Source organism: Dermacentor silvarum, chromosome 6 (genome assembly GCF_013339745.2).
Source record: "Dermacentor silvarum isolate Dsil-2018 chromosome 6, BIME_Dsil_1.4, whole genome shotgun sequence".
NCBI lineage: Eukaryota > Metazoa > Arthropoda > Arachnida > Ixodida > Ixodidae > Dermacentor > Dermacentor silvarum.
The window spans coordinates 161,685,376-161,710,700 of record NC_051159.1 but is presented as its reverse complement, the minus strand read 5'-3'; the positions used below and the strand labels follow the sequence as shown (position 1 = coordinate 161,710,700).

At 44.9% G+C, this 25,325-nt stretch overlaps 2 protein-coding genes across 3 annotated transcripts in view; one reads left to right on the top strand and one right to left on the bottom strand.

Annotated features, from left to right (window-relative positions):
• LOC119456317 (phosphatidylinositol 3-kinase regulatory subunit beta) overlaps positions 1 to 14,525 on the top strand; it is a 29,442-nt gene extending 14,917 nt beyond the window's left edge. For both annotated transcript variants that reach the window (XM_037718015.2, XM_049669723.1), the window contains exon 5: positions 1,685 to 14,525. In XM_037718015.2, the coding sequence (XP_037573943.1) occupies positions 1,685 to 1,883 (199 nt within the window). In that variant the 3' untranslated portion in view covers positions 1,884 to 14,525. The remainder of the gene's footprint in view (positions 1 to 1,684) is intronic.
• A 143-nt stretch (positions 14,526 to 14,668) lies between these two features.
• LOC125946438 (uncharacterized) lies at positions 14,669 to 24,747 on the bottom strand. Its single transcript, XM_049669724.1, has 3 exons — positions 24,503 to 24,747; positions 17,077 to 17,572; positions 14,669 to 15,556 (listed from the first exon to the last, which is right to left on the bottom strand). The coding sequence occupies exons 1-3, from the start codon at positions 24,504 to 24,506 to the stop codon at positions 15,334 to 15,336; spliced, it is 723 nt and encodes a 240-aa protein (XP_049525681.1). The 5' UTR covers positions 24,507 to 24,747; the 3' UTR covers positions 14,669 to 15,333.
• Positions 24,748 to 25,325: the final 578 nt, after the last annotated feature.

The following is a 25,325-nucleotide window of genomic DNA, read 5'->3' as shown; positions in this document are numbered from 1 at the left end:
AACGCAACCGCTTATAGTGCAGGACCGGATATAGTGCGGTCTTTAAGACTCCCGTTAATTTTCCCATAGCACTCCATGTATACACATATCGCTTATAGTGCAGTTGCGGGAAACGAAATACCGGTTACGGTGCGGCTGCCTGGGAGTACGGAAGTCAGCGGTGACGGCGAACGCTCCCCTCAAACGGGCGCCCCAAGGAGTGCTCGAGGAAGAAAGAGAGACGAAGTGGAGGAGAGGGCACGTGGTGCGGACGAACAGCCAGTGAGGCTGAAACCAGAATCTTGAGTGCGAGTCGTGAAATATCACGGCGCACATAGGGAGCGAGGGCCACGAAACTGCCAATGCTGGCCAACGCTCACTTCACGATAACGGCAGTAAACAAAACTTCAGGGAGCGGGCGGCGCTGGCACGGCACGGCGAAGGGCGCACGCGGAGACCGTGGAATGTGGCGGAGGAGGGCGACAGGGAAGCGGATTTCGCCTCGGCAACTCCGCCGCTTCGGTGGCTCCCCTCGCCCTCCCTCGTAGCTCCCTCACTTTCGATTGTCACCATGTGTGCCCACCGCAGCGCAGGCGCGGCCGCTCCAGCTGGCCCGGCGCCAGCTCCCCGAAGTTTTGTTTTCTGCTGTTATTGAGAAGCGGGCGTTTGCCGGCGTGGGCAGTTTCGTTGGCCGGCCTGGGACAGCGCCGCTGCTTCTCTCTGCGCCGTAGCCGCAGCGTGCAAGGTCAACACGTGACTAGAAAGTAGAGGAAGCCTAAAGGAGAAAGAAGAGTTCACTGCCATTTTCTACGCGTGGCTACGGTAGCGTGGCTGAGACGTCGACACGTACACGCATGTTCCGGCGCAACGCAGAATCGGCGACCTTGCCATTTGAGAGCGGGTGAAATTTCCGCCGTGCTTTTTTTTTTTCTTTCTTTTTTTTATTTTGTTTGCGCGCGACATTGAGGGGTCTCTCCTAAACTTTTCCTCTATGGCGGTGCCGGAGCAATGCCGGTCGGAGGTGCCGCCGCGTGATTTGGTTCGAATTAACGAGATTCGACTGTAAATTGAATGCAAACATTCTAGCCGCATTCCTCGACTGTCGCATACGCGTGGCGGCTCGGTGCACATGTTTTGCATATGTGCGGGCCTTGAAAATTGTTGCTTTAGTTATAGTGCAGTACCGCTTATAGTGCGGATATTCACGACTCCGGCGACTTACGTTATAAGCGGTCTACACTGTAATTGATAATGACGTTTCAAAGAAATAATTCCAGACTCCAATGCAGGTTGCATTGCTGATTGATACCAAGCATACCGCTGCACGAAAATGGCTGAGACACTCCCCTTCACAGCTTTGCTGTAAAATGCGAGCTATAGCAAGGAGACACATAATTTGGACAGCCAGTGCTGCTTTTGGCGGGTAACATGTAATGCGTTCCTCAGGATGGCTTTCTGTAATATCTTTTTTTTTAATAGGCTAAGAATGGGAATGCCTGGTTTATGGTCTGTTCTGGGGTAAAAGTGGGCGAACATTTCTTGCCGCGTCAAATTTAAGTATAGTAGGGAAATGGTGGGAAAGAAGAGCTAAGTCGGTGATAGAGATGGACCGACTTGTTCGGCTCAACAAACCTGAAGATGCTGTCGGCGAAACAGGAAGTCTCAGTCGGGGAGAACCTAATTTGGGCTAACACCCTTCTCCCAGGTTCTCCATACTGAAGACTATAAGGCGGGACTTTGTGGATGCGCTTCCTCTGCCAGCACGTCTCAAGGCCTATCTGAACACGCCGCACTACTACTCGGAAGAGCTGGCCGAATCAGTTGCCCTCGGTGGTGGAGGCCTGGCCGTCCAATCCCAGGAGCTGCAAAGTGGTCTGCAGGAGGGGCCTTTCAGTCCAAGTTGATAGTACATCTTGGAAAGGCTTTTGTTTTATTTCATCTTTCTCCCTCTCTTCTGGACGAGAATGTTTTGTTTGGCTGCAGCATCTTCATCAAAGGTGCTATCAACATGAATTGAAATTTGAGCTAGTCAGAGTGAAGTAGGGCAGATTTTTGCACTTCGTCACTCACCAGTGCCTGCAGCATTGGCATGATTCAATTTGAGACCCTGAGTCACAGGGCCACAGCACATTGTACGACTGCTTAGGCACTGATGCCTCGCCGCACTTTCAAAATATCATGTACAAGGCTATTCTGTCTTTTCGCTTTCGTGTGTGTTTCACTTTATGCTTATTAATGCATTGCCACCGGGGCATGAGTGAAGAAGAAAGCAATTTTTTGAGCACTGGTGTGTCTCGATGTTGGCTGGATGTCACTGGGAAAGGTTGTCATTTCAATGTTGTACCCCCAAATGTTACCAAGGGTCCCTGCGCTGCATGTCCAGGACACCAGAATTGCTAATGCGTGACTGGATTAGTGGCAGCATACCATAGTGAATGTGAAATGTGGGCGTGTTTTGACTACTGCTTTATGGGTGTCCTCTCATCAGCTGTCTCTGGCTGCATTGTTCTGCCTTGCGAAGCCAGAAAGATTGAAGTAACTGAAAGCCTTGCTTGAATTTAGTGGCTTTGAAATGCATTGAGGATATAGCAGGCCAGGCAAAATTCTGGAATTTGTTTGGATTAATCTGAAATTTTAAGTTACTTCAGTGTTATTATCGCAAGAAAACTTGGGTTTTTGCACGAGTGTTTAGAGGAGATCGTGGGAACTGGGCAAAGGAGTTTTTTTGTTGTTTTTTTTTCTTTGTTGGAATGTAGAGGATAGAGCCAGCTTTTGAAGGCCACCAAATACAGCATTACTGAATAGACTGGTTGTCAGTGGATGCTGCAGGTTATTGTATGTATGTAAAAAGAATGGTGTCATTTCTTAAGCGTTTCCCGAAAGGGAATTACAAGCCTTGCGTTTTTTCCCACCAAAGAAAGAAGTAATGTGTGGCTTCATTGTCAGATGCACATTTTCCGTCATTGCTGCATCTACGACAGTATTAATACCTGCACTCTGCTGCTTGCTTAGTCTTTGCAAGCAGAAGCATAGAACCAAAGTTGCTATAACTCTGTGTCCATGCACAGGGACAATGTCTTTTTGTGACTTCCACATAAGAATGCACTTTTGTGACATATGAGACCATCATTTGTGTGTAGTGTCACTGTGTCCATACCTTATTTCCTAATAAGTAAAACCTTGCACATAGTGCTGTAAGGTTAATGCAGACCATGGAATCGCGTGCTACCCCCATGCACAGCAAACATATCCAGGTGCTCATGCTTTACCCTGTCTACTGCTCACAAACACAGTGCATGTAACTTGTGTGATTACTTGGACGAGACAACAGCAAGAAAATTATGTTTGTACTATGTTTGCTTTCAGTGAAGCATTAAAGGGGCACTGAAGAGAAAATTAAGTTGAGCTGTATTAGTAAGTTAGTCTTCTGCAATACAAAAAAAAAGCCACTCTTACTGTTAGAAGCTTGGCAAGCCCGAAAAAACAAAAAGCAGGTGGGGACACGCTGTCTTCAAGATTTAGCAACAGCTTGTTGCGACGTCATAGATTTTCATGGTGTCTGCACGAGCCTAGTTAATTTTTTATCGGTAAATTTGGACCACATTGTGTTCTAAAAAAAGCTATAGACTGAACTTGGCAATAAAAATGTTCTACTGAGCTGCAACGGCCCATATACGAAAAATATTTGGAAACCTGCGATGTTACAGTGATGTACCAGCGCTAGGGTTGTGGTGTGAAATTTTCAAAATTGAGCTTTTGACCTTCATTTTCTCTACTAATGTATTCAACCTATTGCCATGGAATTGACAAAAACTATACTTTACTTTATTAGTCTAAACTGATTCAGTGTCTCTCTTTAGAGTCCCTATGAGGCTGTCAGGGTCTTGGAAACGGCACAGCCTTTGAGACAGCTTTGATGTGTGCATTCGGAAGCACCCTTGGTCTACTTTACTTGAGATGTGTTGACGGCAACGTATTAATGTGGGGCTTGCAGTACCTCTCGCATCTTGTGCTGATAGTGACTGGTGTTATTGATGGAGACTACAAACTATGTTGCTCCACGCGAATGCCATCTGGATGCAGTAGAAACGCTCAGCATCACTGGTGTTGCATCGTTGCAGCAATCATAATGCGGCAATTCTACAGCATGCACAAGCTGCTATGTGAAGCGTACCGTTATAGACACTTGAAATGCATAGAAGTTAGGGCTAACTTGTGACACCTTTCTTCATTTCATCCTTTCATATTTTGTGTCATGTCTGCATAATTCCACCTTGTTTACTTAATTTGGAACCTACTTAACATTTGGCAGCCTGGTATGTAGTGTGAAATGACATTGTTGGCTTGTTACCGTATTTACCTGGTTCTAACGCACACCGATTTCTTGAGGGTATGAAGTAAAACGGTAATATGCACCGAAATAATCTAACTTGCAGCCGACTTTATAGGGAAAAAAATGTAGCATGCCTTTTGAGTTTCACAGTCGAGAAAAGAAAACCTACAGAATTTACTTTCACAAAGTAAATTGTCATCACAAGAATTTATTGTCATCATTGTTTAGCAGCTTTTTATCATTGTCAATGGACCGCAACATGTCGTCCTCTGTGTGGTCTGTTGCATTGGATATTTCGCATTTATTGAACAACACTGCAACCTCCAATGCTATGATGGCCCATGCCTCAACTAACAACTTAGCTTGTTCGTACTCTGATGCACACAAGTCTCTGCAATGACAAAAACATTTCATGTGAATCTGCTGCTACTTGTTTAGCGTCTTTTGAATTAATTTTTGCAACGGTGCATCGTTGCCAACCTACATGAGAATTTGTTCTCTTGAGATTTTGTGATTTTAGTGGTGAAGACACTTGCTCTGACCGTAGGCCATTGCCAACATTTCAGTTTTGTATTGGATTGTAATGCGCAGGCCCTTATTGGGCCAATTTTCTTAGATAAAAGGCCCATGTTAGAATTGAGTAAATACATTAGTACAGTTGCAAGAGGAGGCTTCATACTTTCTCACTTGTGTTTCATTTGTTCACAGCATAGTACAACAAACAGTGCCCATGATACATTGAACTTCTTCACAGTGCATGTTTAATGAGCAGGAAATGCATAAGGTACTGCCAGCCACACATTCACACCTTGTTAGCATATCTGGGGCCTTTACATGACAAGTATGTACCCGTTGTTCTCACGGGAGTAATGTAATTTTTTGAATGAAGGTTGCTAACTGGGAAGTGTTTCTAATGAGAAAGAGAATGAAAAACATGTAAGGACCTTAGTGCACAGATCTACATGCCCTCGCAAGCAGAAATTGACTCGTGTTTGAGACCTTTGGCCAGCTCTAATCTGCGTCAGCTAGGACTTCATTGCATACATGCATTGTTGAATATATAGGTGTTGCACTGTGTGTTGGGCTTCATTTTTAGCAGGTTTCTCTTGATGTGACTTTAATGAAACATAGACATAGCTTTGTCGCCATAGGTGGTCATGTTTGTACAGTTTCACTTTTTATGACACTTTTGACAGGCTGTGCTTTGCACTGTAGAGCATGTGATTTTAGATTCTTTAGTGGGAGCGTACGCTTCTGAATAGAACAATACTGGAGCCCTTGCCTATTTTGTTGCATCTCAGAAAGAGCACATAGTGTTCGCTGGACTTTCTTTTTTGTTCAGAAATGTGTTTTTTTTTTGTTTTCTGAGAGGCAAGGCACACATTTGTTCCTTTATGCTGATGTTTCACTTCATCGTACACAACCTGATGGATTTGTGCTTCTGTATTCACGTTTCAGTTTGAATGCTTTTTCATAGCTGTATGCTGTTCTCTGAGGATATTCAGGGGCTAGTTTGCAGTGGAATGGCATATTTTTTGTGAGAGCGCTTGACGAATGGGTTGTGGTAACTGGAAGTGATGCAAAAAGGAATGAAGTCACAAAAAAAAAAAAAGAAATAAGGAGTTAAGAGGATGCACACCAACGTAAACTGTTGATATCATATCCACCTACCTATTCACTAAAATGATAGTGATATTAGTGTACCGAGGTGTTCCAAGTGTCACTTTTGCTAAGGAAGGTCCTGTGCCTTCAACTGACAGCCAGGAACCCAAGACGCAACATGTTGTTAGCTCCAGGATGAGAATTACGTGGATCAGCATGCTAATTTATGAACCGGCTGAAATAGATAGTGATTTGAAAAATTGCTTAAGATTTCATAGATGAAAGACTCCTAAAGGCAGCCTGTTTGGCACCAATTACCCAAACGTAGCAACCCTGAACACAACCTCTTCATCAAGTGCTCCTGAGGTCGATGTGCGTGGCATCGATACTGTGGCCAATCCTTCAAAGTTCTTTACTATATTGTAGTGCGTGTCCCTCAGTGTAGTACTAGGTCCCCTCATGCCTCATTGTTTAATGGCTGATTCTTTGATGGCTATGCTTTTTTTGTATAGGATTCCTGTTCTCTTGGTGGTTACTCTACCAGTATCTTGCGTCTGTTTTGTATAACACCTTGGCACAATGTCCTGTTGATGACAACTTTCTGAGACCGGAGAAGAATTGGCTCAAGCTAAACTCAGTACAGCTGTACAGGGGTTCAGTCGTGTGTCTGCGGATCTGCTAATGGTAGCTTCACTTTCGATCGAATGTTGACACTCTTCTCTGAAATGGTTGGCGTCAGGTTCTGTACAGCTGTTAGCATTGAAAGTTGGGGCTACTCAAGACCTTAAAAACAGGAGAAAACTGGAGATGTGAGGGGTAGTTTTAACACTTGACAAAAAATATGTTTTCATTAGAAATTTTGGGAAAGGAAGGTGGGCAGGTGGGGGGGGGGGGGGTGAAACTTAACCTTGTTAGGAAAAATAATGTGTTGAAATGGCGATCTTACATAAATCCTTGCGTTTGCATCTCCTGAAGGCTCTATTCTAATGTAGAATTGGTTCTAGCATATGTTACTTTTATACTGTAGACAAGGAGCATACGGCAAGGAAGAATGGTTAAGGAGGCACTGGTTAGGGTTGCATAGCCTTTTTTTTTTGTTTCTCATGTGTTAATCTAGAAACTTGGTGTTGCCACAGTCCATGGAAGAGCACTTCTAAAATTTTGCTTCAATACTTGGGGAATGTAGGAAAAGACAGGCTATTTGAGATCTGTAACTAACCAGTATTCATGAATAATCTCCTTATTAAATAACTACTACTTGACATTTTGATAACTTTAGTGCACATATTGTAATTGCAGATTGCATGCAGCCAGTACTTAAGGCATATTAGTAGCAACCCTGACACCAGTGCAGTTTTGTCTATTCCCAGAATCAGCAATGAAGTATGCATTGGTGTTTCATACAGTTTTCTCCAGCATTGCTTAAAGAAGGCTCACTTTAAAAATGGTAACGCATTTCGCTACAGTAACGCTACAGTAACGCATTTCGCTACAGTTTGTGGATGAATGTCCCAAATAGAGGCACTTACTTCAGCTAACTGCGCAAGCTTTGAGTACCGACTGGCATTATTTCAGCCCTTACAATATGTGTACTAAAGTTATGCATATTTAGCAAGTTAATTAGTGAACTTTTAGTCACTAAATAGCCGCTAGAAGATCCTTGTGTAATTTATAATGAACATCACTCCTATAGATTTTAACCAACAAGGGTTACGATTTCTCCATTTGTATTTCCTTATTTTTAATAATTGGAAACAGTTGTTGCTGAAACAGACAGTAAATGCGTAACATGCTCTTGGCCAGTGGGGCCATTATACTATTGCTAAAGCACTGTGAGCATCTTGTTTGCAATTGTGCTAGGCTTAGTCCAAGTACTCTATGCCAATGGCATAGTTAGATATTGCAAAACACTACAGATACATCAGTGTAGTGATTTGTCTTCCACTAAAGGAGGTGTACTTTCAAGGTGTTTTCAGTTTGAACACTGTAGTAAGAAGTTCAGGCTATTTGAAATCTCACTTGTTGAAGCGCTAACGTTGGTAGTGGCACGGGTGCCTGCAGGTCATACTGGTAAAATTGTGACCGTTGCTGTCGGTGATGCACTGCAGGGTCGGCTTTGGGATTGAATTCCAGCTAATATGTCCATGTTATGATAGGGGCAGGACACAAACAGTGCGAGTGCAGTCAATTATAGGTTCATAGTAACGAACATCAAAAATAATTTGAAGCCCTTACTTTGATGTCCTGTATAGCCCTCACTACGGCTTTGAGATGTAACCTAGTTATGCTTCAATGCGGGCCCCCACTCCTTGCCCTTGAAGTTAATTGTTTCAATGCAGGCCACTAAAGGTAGTGTTTGCTTTTCAGCACCTTGTAATTACGTGCTGTGTGTAATTTTTATGTGTTGACAGTCGCTGTGGGACGATTTGTCTTGTAGAGACTTACGTCTGATGGCCTTTCACTGGTGTTGTTAAGGGGCTGGTTTGTAACTTCGCCAATAATCCAGAAAGAAAATCTTTGCTGTGAAATTTGGATGTACCGGTAACTTTTTGCCAGGCTCAAGGACTTTGAGTCATATTCTGTTAAAACTGCATAGCTGTAAAAAATCCAACATGCTGTTTCTGTGAGAGCAGTCACTTCTAGTTTCTATTCATATGCACCTCTCCCTTTACCCTGGCCCTGTTTCTACTTACAAGTTTTCAATGTTGGAAACAGATTCTGTGCACTGTTGAGTTGTGGAGGGATGTGCAGTGTGTGTCACACATAGCTGTGACGCCTAAATAAGTAGTATTGAACACTACTCAGGCTAGACACGAAGGATTGAGAATCGGTCTTCCTTTAACATGCGTCTTGCCTAGTGACCACACTTGTCCGAGAAACCAGCTGAAGGGCTGAATACTGCATGAACAGTGCTTAGGCATTTCCCTTCCAAGTATGGCAGTCGTTGCATGTGGTTCTACCTTCCTCAACTGTCGTGTCGATGGTGTTATCATCCCCATCTCCATACTTCCTTGCCATCCGATGCCTTGTAGGAGGAGGAAAGCTCTTCCCGCGTCTTTGTTGGCTGTGATTTCTTGTGTGCCCTCGCCTTAAGCCCTCGCGAAAGCAGGAGGTGACGAGGCAAGTAAAGTAGATTGTCGTCTGTGCTGTTGTCATCATGTGCTCGTTTTAATGTTCTGCAAGAGAAACATAGTATTCGAGAGGGTGCCCTGCTTCCTTCGTATTTGTGCACTGTTGTGACAAGTGGCAGTATGCTTCGGGCCTCTGCTTTGCATCGAATGCTTTGCAGCTAACAATCTGGCTGTAATCATGGCTGGTGTGTCGGGTTAGCTTTCAGGTTCTCTAGCTTTTTTTTAATGCTGCGCTTCTCATTTGTTGCTCTCTGGAGTGAGTAGTTGAAATGGATTTTGGATCGTTTTCGATCACGTTATTTCAATATACAGTAGAACCCCTTTGATAATGTTTTTTCACTGAATTGTGAGAATAGAACATCATAGCTGGAAAATGTGCCATGTGATCGCTATGTCAGCACCATCGATGACATTAACACCTGGAAAACATAATCTAGAAGTGCATTTGTGGGGTTTTACTGTATAGATTGTCTATGCTTTGTCTAACTGTTGAGACTGTCATTGCTGAAAAGGGAAAAACTTTTGTGGTTCGTGGTTCCTTTGTAGTTCTTTATCGCCAGAAAGCAAAAGAGGACTGCAGACAGAAACACAGGGTACTTCCGACTTGGCAAAATATTTATCTTTGCTTACATGAATGCAAGTGTGATATCACGCACCACTAAAAATGTTTTTAGAGGCTTGTGCATAGAGTTTCTCACTATAGCATTGCCTAGAGGGAAATCTGGTGCCACCATTTATAGGAATTTTCGAACGAGCGCTGTGCCATCATTGGAATGACGGTATATGGGTGTGCATGGCTTGTGTTGGCTGCTGTTGTATAAGGCTTTGTCTAAAATCTGGATAGGGCTACACAGATCATGCTTTCTTAAAATAAAATCATCATATTTAACGTTCTCATTCACCCATATTACATTTTTCAATAAAGCTTATTCACCCACAATGCATAATCAAGCGAAGGAAAGAAAGAACAGACGACAAACTGTTCCAAAGCGAGCGCAAATCTTGTCAACTGTCCTCCAACATTATCGGCCAGCTGATACTTTTTACGTTTCATGCAATTGTACATCCAATCAAAAGGCTTGCAAAACATATTTTTGTGTAATAATAAAGCTAAAACAGCTCTTTACGTGCTGTTTTAGTAGGAAATGAATCATTGTGACAGACGGAACAGTGCTAGCCAGGCGCGTTTCAAGGTGTCCTGTCTGTCCAAGAATGATGCCAATCCGAAGTCACCTATACCGGCATTCCCAGACATACAACAGCGCAGCAGCGCCAGATTTCCCTCTAGGTAATACTTATAGGGAGAAACTCTATGGGCTTGTGACATTATTCTTATTTGTAAGACAATCAAGGGCAATTATTTTAAGTTCCTTGCTGAATAAACCAGTGGGAAGCAGCACTTGCACTCGTATTTCAGTCCGCAGTCCTTGTTTTTTTTTCATGGCACTATAAAACCACAAATGGATGAATACCAGCTATCCAAAACCTTCATGTTACGCAAATTTTTATTGAAGTAAGAAAAAGAAATGAAGTGGTCATTTTTTGGTGTCAATAATGTAGCAACGAAGGAGTGAAAAAATTGTCTTGCATGTTTTGTTATGGGCAGGTTGCAAGATTACCATTGTGGTTGAGAATAAAGAACTCGTGAGAGACCCGACTCACAAATGCAAAGTGCCCCGAGCCGTCCCATGATTGCTCTTGTTAAAAGCTTAGTGCCACTTCTCCCAGACCTATATGCCCTCCATGGAGACAATCTTTACTCTTGACCAAAATTGACTACGGATTAAAAAAAAAGAAGAGGAATGAAAACACATACACCTTGCATTTTGGATTTTTCTAATGCTTGCCCATTGTGCAGTCCTTGCTGAGTGCATCACGTATATAGTGGACGACCATTGCTTGGCTTCGTGTTAGTGCTCTTAGAACCTTGACCACTTACATGTTTTGCCCATTATACTCGCTGAGTACCCCCCAAAAAAGCGAATTGAGAATATTTATTGACTGTGGAAGGTACACAGGGCCCTTAGATACTCGTGAAAAAAAAAAAAAATGGTTTAGTGGCCCGCCAAATTCATTTGTGAATATTGTCCATGTAGAGCGGTGAGCCCTGTAGGTTGTTTAGGGATGCTCGTCGAAAAATTGAGTTTCATTCCTTTACCGAGAGTTACTTTTCTGGCCCTGCACTGTCGCTGATGGTGTGCATTTGTGACCTATTCCAGACAAAATTCAGACAAGGTGTTATAACAAAATGCACCGTGAGATGCCACCTCTATGCAATGGTCGAGTGCAAACAACCCAGCGATTTAGCTGCAAAGACCATTCATGGGTGGCTTCCTAAATTATTCAACATTCGGCAGTAAGTGCCAAGACAGTACCTTGGGAAGATATTGTGAGTGCTTTGGCTGGACAGTGGTTGGCACAGTTTCCATGTACACATGTCAGGGTTTGTATGGCTTCCTGTGCACCTTCCTGTTGAGGCTCTTTTGCGAAGCGGAGACGTTCAACGAATGGCCCAATGTTTATGTCGGTCACAAGCACATTTAAGGAAGTGCAGCCTCGCGTTACCCGGTCTGGTGTATCTACAACTCAACAGCGTTCATTGTGCCGTCGTGTCTGTGCATCTAGTTTTGTGCATGAGCATCTGTCAGCAGGGGACGAGCTCTGTGCGATTAAAGTTGCATGTTGGCCCATGGGTAGCTGTGGGCTGCTTTGTCGGATGCTAGGTGTCTTGACTTGGAGAGATTCAGATACTACATTCTTTTAATGTGTATTCTATGCTGTTGATGGTGGTTTCTGCCAACTTGCTAGGTTAGTGCAATTGTGAGGACTGCATTGTCTTGTTCCAACATGTCTTTGCGTTTGCCCTGTGAGTCGCTGCATCTCTGCCTCCCCGGTAAAGACCAAAGCTCTGTGCTTTTTCTCTTATTGCGGTGAGCACACATTTAATCTTCTAGCGTACCACTGGTTTCACTGTTGTTCACCTGTTAATCTTGCGCATTTAATATCATGCACTCTTGTAGTGGCTGTACCTTTCTTAAAAATGCAGAATCGGCCATGCTGTGAAGCTTCACATAGGCAGAGCGCTGTGTCAATAGGATGCGAAGGTATTTCATCGAAATCCAGATATATTTGTTTCCTGACCGATGGGAACTTTTTAGGCAGTGTTGGTGTCATTTATTTTCCTTTTTTCTTGAATGAAATTGCTTCTCTTTCTGTGATGTGAATGTTGGAGAAGCACAGGAGTAGACGCTGTGAGCACAGTGGAAGTTGTGATGTGTTCTCTCATGTGCCCTGGATCGTTGTGCGCTTGCAATTTGCTGTTGTTGCTAGGTGTTTCGCTTTGCAAAAGAATGAACAGTGCAGTTCTTCAGAAGGGATTATTTCTTATGCTATACCCAAGCAATGGTAGTGTGTACCATTTGTTAATGGATTTTCGTTAGCTGTTCATGGTAATGTGCCGTTTTGTGTGATTTTGTGTGATTTTGTGTGTGACATCTTTGGATATGCCTTCTTGCATAGTACTAGCATGCCAAGTGGGCTTTTCCACAAAGCCCTATGCATGTATGTATTTATAATTTTTTAAATGACTGTTGTGTTCTTGAATTTTTCATGACAACACCATGCTTATTGCACTTCAGCATTTCTATCAAATGGCGCTCGCCAGCGCTGTGCCAAGGGGCTTGCTCATTGCTTTGTGTTCATTAAGCGCAGCAATAACGTAGGAATTATGTTTCAAGACTTAGCATTCTAGCTACATTCTAGTTACCATTGAAGCTGCAGCAACACAGCAGTCTTCAATGTACCCAGCCATATGTAGTTATATGTTTTTTGTGGAGAATGCAGTAAGACTACTGAAAGAAAAATTTGCCTACACTTGAGAAGTAAAAGGCGAGGTTAAAAACCATCTTATTGTAATAGCATAAGGAAACAACTCAGACAAGGATGAACACAGAGGAATGAAACCGAATGAGCGAGCACCTGTGCTAGGTTGTTCCTCTGTGTTTGTTTTTACCTGATTCGTTCCTTAATGCTAGTGCATTAAGATGGGAGTTCATCAACAAGCCCAATTTCAAGCATTGTTAAAGGCTAAGAAGCAAAATTCAAGAAATGCTTGCACGCTGAAATCTTAATCCATTTGCAGTGGCGTAAAGCTTGTTTGGTTTGCGTCATACTACAGCATTTCTCTTGCAGTTTGCTCATTTCCAGCCAGCTTGCTGCTTTAGTATGCGAGGCATTGAATATTCTTATTTCCATAAAAGTAGGGGTTTCATGAAAGCACACGTATGCCACGTTGCATTGACTATACAGTGGAGGTTGTGGTTTTTGAAATGAGCACCCCTGCTCGCACTTTGGAAATGTTTCGGGCAGTGTGTGCGAATATTCAGTGTATTACAATTCCTTGCAAGCTCAATGTTGATGAGGAGGTGTGAAGAAAAGCGGTGCCTTTGACAACATTGCCGTGAAGGTGGTTTTTGGTGCATCGCTTTCGATTCATGGGATGCTCACAAAAGTGGTCTGTTGATGTTGATGTGCGTGGGGCAGTAACTGGGTAGAAAAAGCCGCTGAAAGCTGCTGCTAATTGACAGGGCTGGATTCTTCTCGGAGTGCGCAGGGATGTTCATTAAGGGTCCCCTGGCGACAGTGCTCAGTTTTATGAATTCCGGTGAATGGTGAATTAGCTACAGCTAGGCAGTGCATCACAGACCTTGGGATGTGGCTTGTGCACATCCGGTGCTGTTATGCAATATGCATGCCATATGATGTGGCCAAACATAAGGAGACAGCACTTTCGTGTATATGCATGGTATTTCAAACGTTTGAAATAACATGAAGTGGTGAAAAGAAAAACTGAGGGATAGAAAAACTGTGCACACCAAAACTTGCTGGTGTGAGGTACCTATTGCATACTTTAGTGTGCCAGGGTGGCACCACTCCCTGGTGGTATTGCTAAAAATGTAAAACTGCCGGCTCCCGTTTCTGTGGCTACAGATGCATTTTGTTAATGTGAGCCACCAAACAAATTGCTGCTATCATAAAGGCTGCTTTCAGTGGCTTATCAAGAAAGTGTTGGTGCTTAAGACATGGTATGAGCATACAAAGGTTTGAAGCTGGCACCTTCAGCAGGTTTCGTTATAAAATGTGAACTTGATGTGGAGTCCAGCCGCTTGCATGATTGGTCGGCAGCACACTTGTGCACAAGCAGTTTGTGGTGGCGAAGATCCTGACCTCCGGAATCATCTGTGTACGGAAAATGCGCGTGAATGTATATAAATGGACATGGTGGATGGTACGCAGTCTCTTGATGGCATCCACGTTGCTTTTTAAGCAAACGACAACATATAAATAGTTGTGTTTTCCCTGTATGCCGCTCCGCAAGAGTCTTTCCGTGTCTTGTGCTGTGAAGAGATTTTGCAATCATTTATATATAGACGCGACAGATTTGTAGGCTTCTATGGAATAAAGTCAACGTGTATACATTACGACTTCTCTTGGATGTGCTTGGCAACCTTGTGCCCATGGTGCCAGATCCATAGAGTTAGTATAACTAAGTTATACCTACTCTATGGCTGGATCACTGCGGTGGCAGAGTTGCATCTGTGGCACTGCACCTCCGGCTCTGATGGTCTAATTAATGTAGAATGCGACTTATTGTTTGCAGGAAATAAATGACTATGACCTATCCTGCTTGTCTGACGGTGTACATACCACAGGCACTTGTACTTTTCCGCCTGTTTTATAATGGAAACAGGCGTGCAACACCAAAACGTATGTTCAATCAACGTCGCAGGGCATCAGCGCTACCACCGCTCTTTCCCGAACACATCGCGGCTAGGCTAACTCTCCACAAGTTGCTAAAGTGGACGGCACTTTCCTGGGGTACATTGTGCATTGGGCTGGTTTTTTGGGGCTGGGTTCTTAGATTAAGCGCTTTATTTGGACTAGTTAGAAAACATTGCTTTTGGTCAAGTGTTCTTTAAAGAGAAGGAAAAAAAAATGCGCGACAACAAGGAGAGCGCAGGAGCTCTGCAAGTCCAGCTGGCGCAACGTCGACTGGCGAGTCTGTCAAGCGAAGACAACTATGGCTCGCCTAAAGAGCACAAAGTCCTGTGCGAGGCGATGAAAGCACGTGTTTAACCCTGAAGCCGGTGCATCAGGAAGGTCAGTCTATGGCCACCAAGCTGACTTGCAATGTAAAACGAGTGAAGTTTCGAGGAAAACAGGCACAGTTGACAGTGCCCGACCCTGCCCTGTGTCGTTATGGCGGCCTTGGAGCGAGCCAGGCACCCATCACAGAGGGATGTCCTGAAAACAGTCTGGCGGCCAGGACTCTGTGTCGTCCTCTTCGCTGGCGGCGACCTCCACGAACGCCGAGTGCTCGCCCTCGGCCGCTGCCGGGCTGTGGTAGTCCTCCTTGGGCGCCGGTGTCTCACCCGGGATGCGCAGCGCCAGTCGCAGTGCGTGCATCCACGACGCCAGCTTGTGGAAGCGCTGCCGTGCGCGAGCGGACCACCTGCGCGCACGTGCAGTGCGGTCCAACACTAATGTGCGGCTCTCACTTTGCTGGCGCTCTCGCTGCAAGTGCCGATGGGAGCTATTGCACAGCGGAGTATAAAGGTACGAGCGCCACCAACCACAAGCTACCTGCTGCAAAATCGGGCGATTGTGCTCTACACTTATGTGCTCTACACTTAAGGTCTACACTTACAGTTCTACACATTACACTACACTTATGCGCTCAACACAGTTTGCCTTAGTTTGCCGATACCATCTAAACAGCACTAATTTGAATTTCTTCACGGGAGATTGTCAAAAAATGAGCTTTTTGCGCAAGTTTGCGATTGTGCAGACGATTGCGCGTCTTACATCTTAGTAGCAGTACTCAAAGGCGCAAGGAAAGAAAAGGGTTTAAGCAAAAAAAAAAAAAAAGGGGGGGGGGGGGGTTAACTGCGCCACTGCCGCACCCGACAGTGTGCATCAATAAAACGAATATTTCCACTCTTCTTTTTATTTTAGACTCCGAGTAACGCTGTTTTATTTTTATTAATTAAATATATTGAGACGAATCGTCCGTAAAAACATACTATTAGGAAGATTAATCTCAAAACTAAAAATATAAAACTATTAATAAAATAGCATTTAAATAGTCACAATTTTTACCGAAAATAATTACTGGAAAATGGGTGCTTTCGTCGAATAGTCTAGGCCTTCAGCAAGTGGACCCCCCACGAAAAAAATTCCTGGCTACGGGCCTGCTATCAACCCTCACCACCCTGCACTCGTGGCTTCCAGCTACTCCTGGGACGTATGGCTAGATGCCCCTCACATCGACCGGCGCTGCTTTGCTTCATGCACCGTTGCTACATGTTTACGACGCCCTACCCGGCCGCCTCCGCCCACCACGCAGCTGTGAATCGCGAGCGCGCGCCCGCAATTTTTCACGCGATTCGACTCCAGATTTCCACAGTCGAAGATGCGCAGGAGTTGCAACATGCTGCATACTCATGCTTATAGTGTTTAGCGCGGCTCTGACGTACACCCTCGATTGCTGGATGTTTCTTCGAGTACTTATACACATGTATTAAACCTCCGCTGTGATGCTTATAGTCCGACCGTAAACAAGTAGCATCTGCTACTGAAAAAAAAAAAAAAAAAATCTGCGCTTGGTTTAGACCATCATTCTACTGTCAAAGCTAGGTTGGGCTGGCATGTTGAAACGCTTGCCGAAGCGACTAAAATTTGACATTTTCAATGCGGTTGCATTACACATATTGAGAACTGGGCCGCAGGTGTTGTACCTTGCATAGTTTCTGAAGCGGGCCTATCTCGGAAGCGGCTGAACTCGGAAGTGGGTTGATCCTGATACTAGTGCCCGATATGTGTGTCCTCAAAAGGGTTTAAGGATCTCGTAATTCTATCGCATTGAAGTCAGTCGAGTGGATTTAAATACGTCTGCTTTTCTTTTTATTCTTGATTTGTGCGCGGTTAAACTGCGGGGCCCTACCACTCTCTTCACCAACACGATCAACCCACCTTGGCCGAGTCTTCTCCGCCGGCTGCTTCGGCTTGTGCAAACGGCTCAGGAAGCCGATCAGCCTGAACCGCCTGCCCCCACCTGCAGGTGCGCTGGCGTCGGCGTCCGAGGCACCGTTGCGACGCCGTCCCAGGCGCACGGGCGCCTCTTCGGGCCCGCTGTAGATGTTGCGAGGGTCGGTCGGAACCTGGAGTAGTTTCTGGCAGCACTCGACCAGCTCGTCCGTGATGCCGTCGCCAGAGCCGTTGTACTGGAAGCCAGTGACACCGCCAGTTTGGCAAGAGCGGCTTACGTAGCGGTTCGACTCTACCCCCGCCATGTCCACCGGTTCGTTGGGCGCCGTCGGTGCTGGAAATTCTCGGCTTGTGCTACACGTGCACGAACCGCTTGACCGCCGCACGCATTCGATGCGTCTTTGTCTTTTCCACTGGCTGGGAGCTCGTGTCCCATTCCGCGAAAAAATGTGCCCGCTTGTGCTGACAGCGGTGGTAAATGCTAAAAATATATGAACACCGAAAAAGGGGCTTCAGTACCGCAGACTGTTATGACTTTGCTTAGTCTTTGTAACTTTGCATGCAAGGCCGCCATATTGCGATGGACCAAAGTTGTTGCTACTGTTGGTGCTGGGGTTGTAGGTGTAGATGTAGATCATTGGGATACACTGGCGCCAGGCCGGTAGCCAGGGGGGAGGGGCCCTAGGGGCCGCCCCTACCCCCCCCCCCCCCTCGAAATTTTTACCTTTACCGAAAATGGTTACTGAAAAATAGGTGCTTTCCTCAAGTAGTCAAGGCCTTCAGCAAGTGGGCCAACCCCCAAAAAATTCCTGGCTACGGGCCTGACTGGCACGTACCCACTCCGGGGGATTGGCCAAGAACCAGGTAGGTCGAAATAAAATGTCCAATAGAGTGCACAATTTTATACTGGCTAAGTTAGAATCGAAAGATAGAGATTAAAACCTGCGTGATTTTGTAATTGTGAAAATTTCACCATAACCATAAAAATAAAGCATTTCAGATTATATTTGGTTCAAAGAAAAGGAGGCTTAAACATTTTGTATTCAGAGTTAAAATCTCATGGAACCTAAAAGAAAGTCTTGGAAGGCAGCGCCAGCCTTCCCGTCGCTGTGCCCAAGTGAAGAATCACCCAAAGATAGGGCACTTGGAACAGTTAAATCTAATCCAAGTAGGCGGACTGGTGTTTCTAGGGTTCGTTTTCTTAGGCTAGTAAATCGTCGACAAGGTTGTTGCCTAAAATCATCGAAGCGTCAATGCCCCCTCCCTTCTTCCACATCATTTCATCCGCTTTGCGGAGTTAGGGGAAATTTGATGCGCTTAAAAGAAAAGGTAAAATTTTAATCGCCGATAGTTGGGGGAATTTTGATTTACTCCTTCAAACAATTTATTAAAATTGCCGAAAATCTCCAAATATAAAAAAAAATTGTAGTGCCAGGTTCGTAACTCTGCGACGAAAAGGGATATTACATCTTTATAAACAGCGCACGAAATTAAGTTTAAAGCCAAGAGGCTGTACCTGTTTTAACTTAATTAGCCTTATAAACAGTACGAATATTTGGTGAAAAGAACTTCTAAAAAAATTTAAGTAAATCATGTGACAAGTACACGCAACCAGTATAATACGGCATGTAACTCTTGACTTGTAAGTCAATTTTCTACGAACATCAGCCTCAAGAATTCGAGCTTTTCTTCTAAACGCAACAAATGTCAGTTAGGTCCGTTCGGTAGTTGCATTACGAGATCATTTATTTATTTTATTTTCACGTGCGTTTGGATAAAGGACCGCAGCTAAATCTTAGTTGTTTTTGCCGAAATCTTGGTGCCACACAGTTGCGGCTACGAAGTTGGCGCTCACTTTAATTCCTCAAATCAAGCATGCTGTTCCTCGTATAACGTGTCTCGAGCTCTGTCGTTTATTGAGATAGCATTCAAGTTGAATCACACGATTTAGATGGGCTTGATTCTTCGGATTTTTCGAGAAATGCGAAGCGACGTACGCTTGCTTTAAGGACGCCAGAAGTGCTGGAAAGGGAGATATGACGTGCTTTTTTTTTTTTTTTTTTGGAAACTGAAAGGAGGCTTGTTTCCATCAGCTAACTGTGATTACACACGTGCCTCGAGAGTTAATCCAGGGTGTTAGACTGAAAAAATCCCTGTTAGGGTTCGGGTTCAACACGCTCCGATTTTGTTACGGTTCAGTTCCGGCTCGGAGAAATAAAAATGTATAATCATTCGTGAGCCGGTTCGCAACACTGAACCGGTTCGCAAACCGGTTCTGCGCAGTGGGTTTTATCCACGGTGTAAGAATATTCTTCCACCGTGGTTTTATCCATGGCGGTATGCTGCATAGTACTATCGACTTGTGCACATGGCGCATGCACAAGTTTCACCAAGAGGAGGCAGAAATTTACGAATTGTGAAGTTTATTGGGCTGTGGACAGAGAGCGGATAACGCAGTGGTCCTCGAAGTACAGATACGGCGGAATTTTCATGTACATATTGAAAGACAGAGGGTTTTTAGAATCCATGTGTCAACGTATAAGGTCTGCGTAGGTTCCTCACTCGTTAATTTGACAGCAGCAGAGTCAGTTAATTTTCATTTTTTTTTTTTGCTTCAGGTTTTTACTACAGCACTGGTGGTGAGCGCACTCTGGCATGTGATTTATGGCGTCGAAGACAGTGCGAATTCACACTGTATAACATAAATTACGCCTTCAGAGTTCTAGTCTGTAGCAAAGAAAGAAGCCAGCATTTGGCAGTTCGCTCAGTTTGCTGCTTTTTTAGAAGCAGGCAAGGACATTGATGCTTCTGAACTCTGAACAAGGACTGCTTGTGCGGAACTATCCGTCGATATTTCTTACGCATTTGCACGAGCTGACTAAGAGCGGACAAAGCAGTCTAAAGCGCGCACATGTGCCCCACGAATAATTTCTACAACTGTACGAAGATTGTACACTGTGCTTGACTAAGCACCAAACGTGCGTTGAACCATGGCACTTAGCAAAAGCAGATTTCGTGTGCCGTTTATGCAGCCACGGTTACCACTCGCTCAAGGTGACGGCATTAATTAGCCACAGCAGTGTTATGAATACTCTAAGTCATGCAGCAGAAGTTTTTGATATCCCTCCTCAAGGACATCGTCTTTTCCGCTCTCCGTGTTTATCTATGATTTAGTAACAAGTTGACCTAACGGCTGAATTGGGAGGTTATCAGAAATGTTGATTCCGGGGAGCCCCTTGAAATAACTTTTCGGGTGCGGTATACAACTCGCATGGCGGACTTCAGAAGTGCAAGTGTCTCTCTGCCAAGGTGGCCGTATATACTTACCATGACGTACCCATCGTCTGTCCCCATTCTGGCACACAACGCAACTCGTGAGTCGTAAGAATCTGCTAGCAAGGTGCGCCGATTGAAATAGTTATTCGAACAATCGTACAAATATTGAGCACCCGTTGTAGCCTTATATGCTTTAACCATTTCGTGCCGAGCCGGTCACTATTATTATTTTTTTAGGTTTAGGTTTGGTTTTGGTTCAGGAACGTTCCAAAAATATCGGTTCGGGTTCAGTTCCTACCAACGCTACGGTTCGGATAGGTTCGGGTTCGAATTCGGTTCGACACCCCGGCTTAATCATGAATGATGATGATGCCGATGATTTATTGACATCCCCTTTGAAACTGGGCGGTGAGAAATATATTCACCTAGCGGGCTTAAGTTTATCAGGTATGCGATACATGCTTTTCATTGCAGCATTTTTGTATACATTTCCCTAATCTTCTTTCTCTTCGTCAAAACTTCTATATACCTTGTACGGCTACCTATGCCGTACAAATACGGTATATATGCGGTATCAAATAAGTCATCGCCAGCGGCTTCTCTCATTTCCGCCAATTACTATATCAACAAGCGAGCCGCGGAGTTCTGCAATCAGCAGCAATTACCCTTGAGGGATCAAGCCAGGAAGCACGGAGGCTTTTCACGCCGTCGATACTTCATCCGCTGTCGATTCTTCAAGTGACGGGACCAGCTCTCTGACGGTCATGGAATAACGTTACTTGGTCTCGTGACAGCAGTAGAATACAAACCTTCAGACTTGTTCCAAGGTAGATATACCTGGTAGCGAAGCTTCCATAGAAGCCCATACGTTCAAAACATGGCGGTTCATCGGCGGTCCATGAGGCTTAGCGCCATCTGTGTGAGGAGAGAACACTTCCGGCGGAAAAAAATAATGTGACGTCATATCCGTTAAAAACAGAAGTGACGTCATTTTGTTCGCAAATGTGCGAAATTTGTTTTCGGAGGCCTGCTATTACAGCTGTATATTCAAATGCCCCGCCATACGACTTGATGGGCGTTGCGAGCTTTCAGCGCGGAAAGCGATGCAGGAAAAGGTCAGCCGTACGGGTGTCGAAATCGCATCCCTGCACAGAACACACTTTCGTCGGACGCCAAGCCCGTCGGCCAGCGCTGTCGCACGAAAACAACTAGATTAAACAATTATCTGGCAGTCGCAACTTACTGCTTTTGACTACACAGGTTAAGAAACAAGGAGACTACCTGCGTCACCAAATTGTGACGCATGTGAGGGGGGCGTATTATAACAGGTTAACTTTACGAGCGCGCCTTTCTGCACACTTCAAGAGCTGCATTGCATTGCAAGTGATAGCGGCGTGAACGCCCGCCGCTATCGGTGGGTGCTCTTACGGTAGGCGCTGAAAAAAAGGTATTTATTGATAATGATCAAGTAAAATAGAGTTGTTCTTTTCTCGCCATGCGTATATAAAATTGATTAGGAATTGTATTTTCGTTGAATGAATCTAACTGTGTCTGTCTTTATTTATAAAACGCTTTTGTCTTTCCCAATGTTTGTTCCCTCCAAACATAGTCGCGCTTCAATCGCTGCTCCCATAACCACCCTTGCTGATGTAGGTGACAATTCATTCTGAACCGCTTTTCGCCCGAAGCTTCGCGACCTATGTGAATCGACCTTGCTTGTTCCGTGGTTGGCAGACTACACCACTGCTAATATCAACGTTCCAGAACGCGGCTATCGGTAGTTGGGAACTTTTATAAAGTAATAGTTGTAAAGCCCTTACTTTGTCATTTCGCGATCGATAAAAAAAAAAAAAACTACACACTAAGGAAAATTGCAGCCTTACGTGTGTTTTCTCGTGTCTATAACTCACCCCCTTACACCCAAAGGAAAGTGTGTTCAGGCGAATTAATACACCCGTGTGAAGGGTGGTTTTTGGAATTGCACCTTTCACCCCCCTGTGTGTTTGCCAAAATGCACACTACGTTTAATTCTTGCAGCGATACCTTTTGCTCACTCAGTACCCTAATCTTTCTGAGGTCGTCCGAAGTAATCTCGGAGTGTTTTCCGAGACGTTTATGAAAAAGCGAAATAAAAACAAGAAAGAAAAAGAAATAAACAAGAAAACAAAAATGTCCGACGATTACGATACTCCCTAATGCGAAATTTGAGCGCAGCTGTATTTACCCTTTTCGCGGCGATCCCGTGGGCGCTGCCATGTTTGATCACGTGGTGACGCGTCCATTGCTTGCCTCAACTGTCCCCGTTGCCTCCTTCTTTACAATGGAAGTGGATGACGCCGGCGCGGCTTAGAAAACCTCTGTTTTCGGAGATATAGTAGACGGTGACTAGGTGGACGACACGAAGCTTCGATCACAGCTTCAGATACATGTAAAAGCGCTTTCTGAGCTGATTAAGCTATGTCCAAACGGCGCAAGCAGCGTATATGGTGCTTGTTCTAAAAGCGGGGCTAAATATGTATTCCAAGCTATCCAAGCTTTCCGATTATGAATTCAGTCAGGATTAGTGTGTTTTGCTCTTTGTTCTTTATTCGGCAAATATTTTGAAGCAGGGGCTTGTCAGTTTCTGACTCAGTGGAGTTCCTCAGTGCGGCCACTATCTGATTATTTTCTGCCTAATCGCTCGCGGGTGTGCTCAGTTCCGATAGATTTGTTCTTGCTGCGCGCAAGGCTTGGAACTTAGCTGTTTTGTACATTGTAATACCTTGTAGCAAATATATATTACAGCGAGTAACTCGCTTACTTTTGTGGACCGTCACGAAACATTCAGCTTCGACCATTCGTGCGCCATAGGTGTAGTCCGTCATTTATTGTGCGTATACAGGCGCATATATTCAAGTGTGCGCCCATTCACTGTCATTTGGGACAGATGTGTATAGATAACGTGCGCGAAACTTACTATGACAGGAAGCGGCGCTACTCCCTTTGTCATTGTTTAACGAGTGGTACTCACTCTTGCCGACGTTCTGGGGATGAAGCCCTTTCTTTGAAGGTTAGCGATACAACGCTAGCGGACGAGCAAATTTCTGTATCCTCGAGGAAAGCCGTACATCACGAAGTGCCGGTAACACGTTCGGACAGTTCCAGCAGCGGTCCGCGAGCTTCGCCACACAGAGTCATTGTATTCCTTAACATGCCAGTCACTATTTTTGCAGCTAACTACTGCACACGTCTTCAATCCACATGATTCAATCTAGCATGATTGGAGCACAGTGTGTTAACAAAAACTCAGTTACATTTCCGACAGCTGATCACAGTAGCAAGGTAGAAGCGGTAGTGGTTTCGTATTCGTGCGCGGTCGCTGAGGAGAGGTATGGCGCGCCGCCGTGAGCGCCATCTTGTTTATCTAAAACAAATTGCTCCGCGAAAAGGGTCAATACGTGTTTTCACTTCGCGATATATTGCGGTGAAGAATTTGAGACCGAAATCACCGCACCGACTGGCAGTGCCGTCGGCGCCTTCGCAGAGGGAGGGGCTTACGGCACTGGAAGCACTGGCATCATAAGCGGCATCGGAGCCTGCAGTGGAAGAAGACAACGACGAACGCGCGAGCAGTGGTGCGAACGCGTTCGTGCGGTTACGTCGAGGGACGCCGACGCTCAACCCAGGAACGGGCGCCTAAGAGCGGCGCTCTATGCTGCGCAGCCTGGATTTCGAACTGGGGATCGATAGTTTTCTGAACGGAGATGTTTCGATTCTCTTCACCACTCCACCTTTTTTTTTTATTACATGGTAACAGCATTTTCAGCAAAGTGAGAAAAACAATGTGCTACCGAAATTTAAGGTGACTGAAAACACACTCAAAAGCCAGACATGTACATGCAAGCGTCCAATAAAGGCATACAGCCACATAACTATAATGTTTTAAGCGCCCTGTGCTTAGTGAAATGGTGCAGTAAGGGTGTTCTGCTAACAAATGCACCCATTTTAAAAAAATTTGCTGAGAAAGTAAGGATGCAAAATGGGTGTTTCGACATCTAATCCGCGCTCGAGGGTGTAACATTCCTTAGAGTGTAAATTCAGACAAAGGTGGGGTGAGGGCGCTTTAGTCGAGAATAGATGTTCATAATGTACTTACACATGAGAAGGTGGGTGCATACTTGCGCTTGAGCACTTGCTCGGTACTTTACGGTAACTATGCATGGTCGCCAAATACCGGATCTAGCAAGAGAGGTATACTTCAACTTTCAAGCTATGCGTCACTGCTTTCTTAATGATGTATAAATACTGTAAGAAAAATAAGAAAGCACACCGAAAGCTTGTTTCCGTGTACGAAAAATTTTTGTTGCACCGTGAGTCAAGTGCTACAAAAGTGAGGCTTGAAGACAGCAGAAGCCAGGGCTGGTATTTTGTAGCGATGCCTTTAAAGTAATAATGCCTTTTCGCGCTTATCGCGCTTTGTCAGTGGTCAGAGCGACGGTCCGCTCACGATATCAACGTTGATAACGCGAGCGGACCGTCGCTCTGACCACTGACAAAGCGCGATAAGCGCGAAAAGGCATTATTACTTTAAAGGCATCGCTACAAAATACCGGCCCAAAAGTATATATATGCTCGTAGTCATGTCTGCATTGAGAAGAACATGGGTCTTGGGGGTTTGGCGTTCACATACTAAATCTCAGACCAATCGATGACAATGCGCTCGTCAGTGGCTCGCGCCCTTATCTGTATCATGGATATCTGCGCTCGCTCCGGAATCAGGCCAGCGTGCGCCCGCAGCCACAGTCACAGACTACTCGTGTACTTCGCAATACAGACTTGGATGGTAGACGGGCGTTTACACCTTACTTTGCCATCGCTGATAGCGCCGGTAGTTGTCACGTACCAGACGACAGGGACGCACATTTCCCATATTGCCTAACGCAGCACCCGAGCTCAATATGTTCAGTGGTACAGCAAGT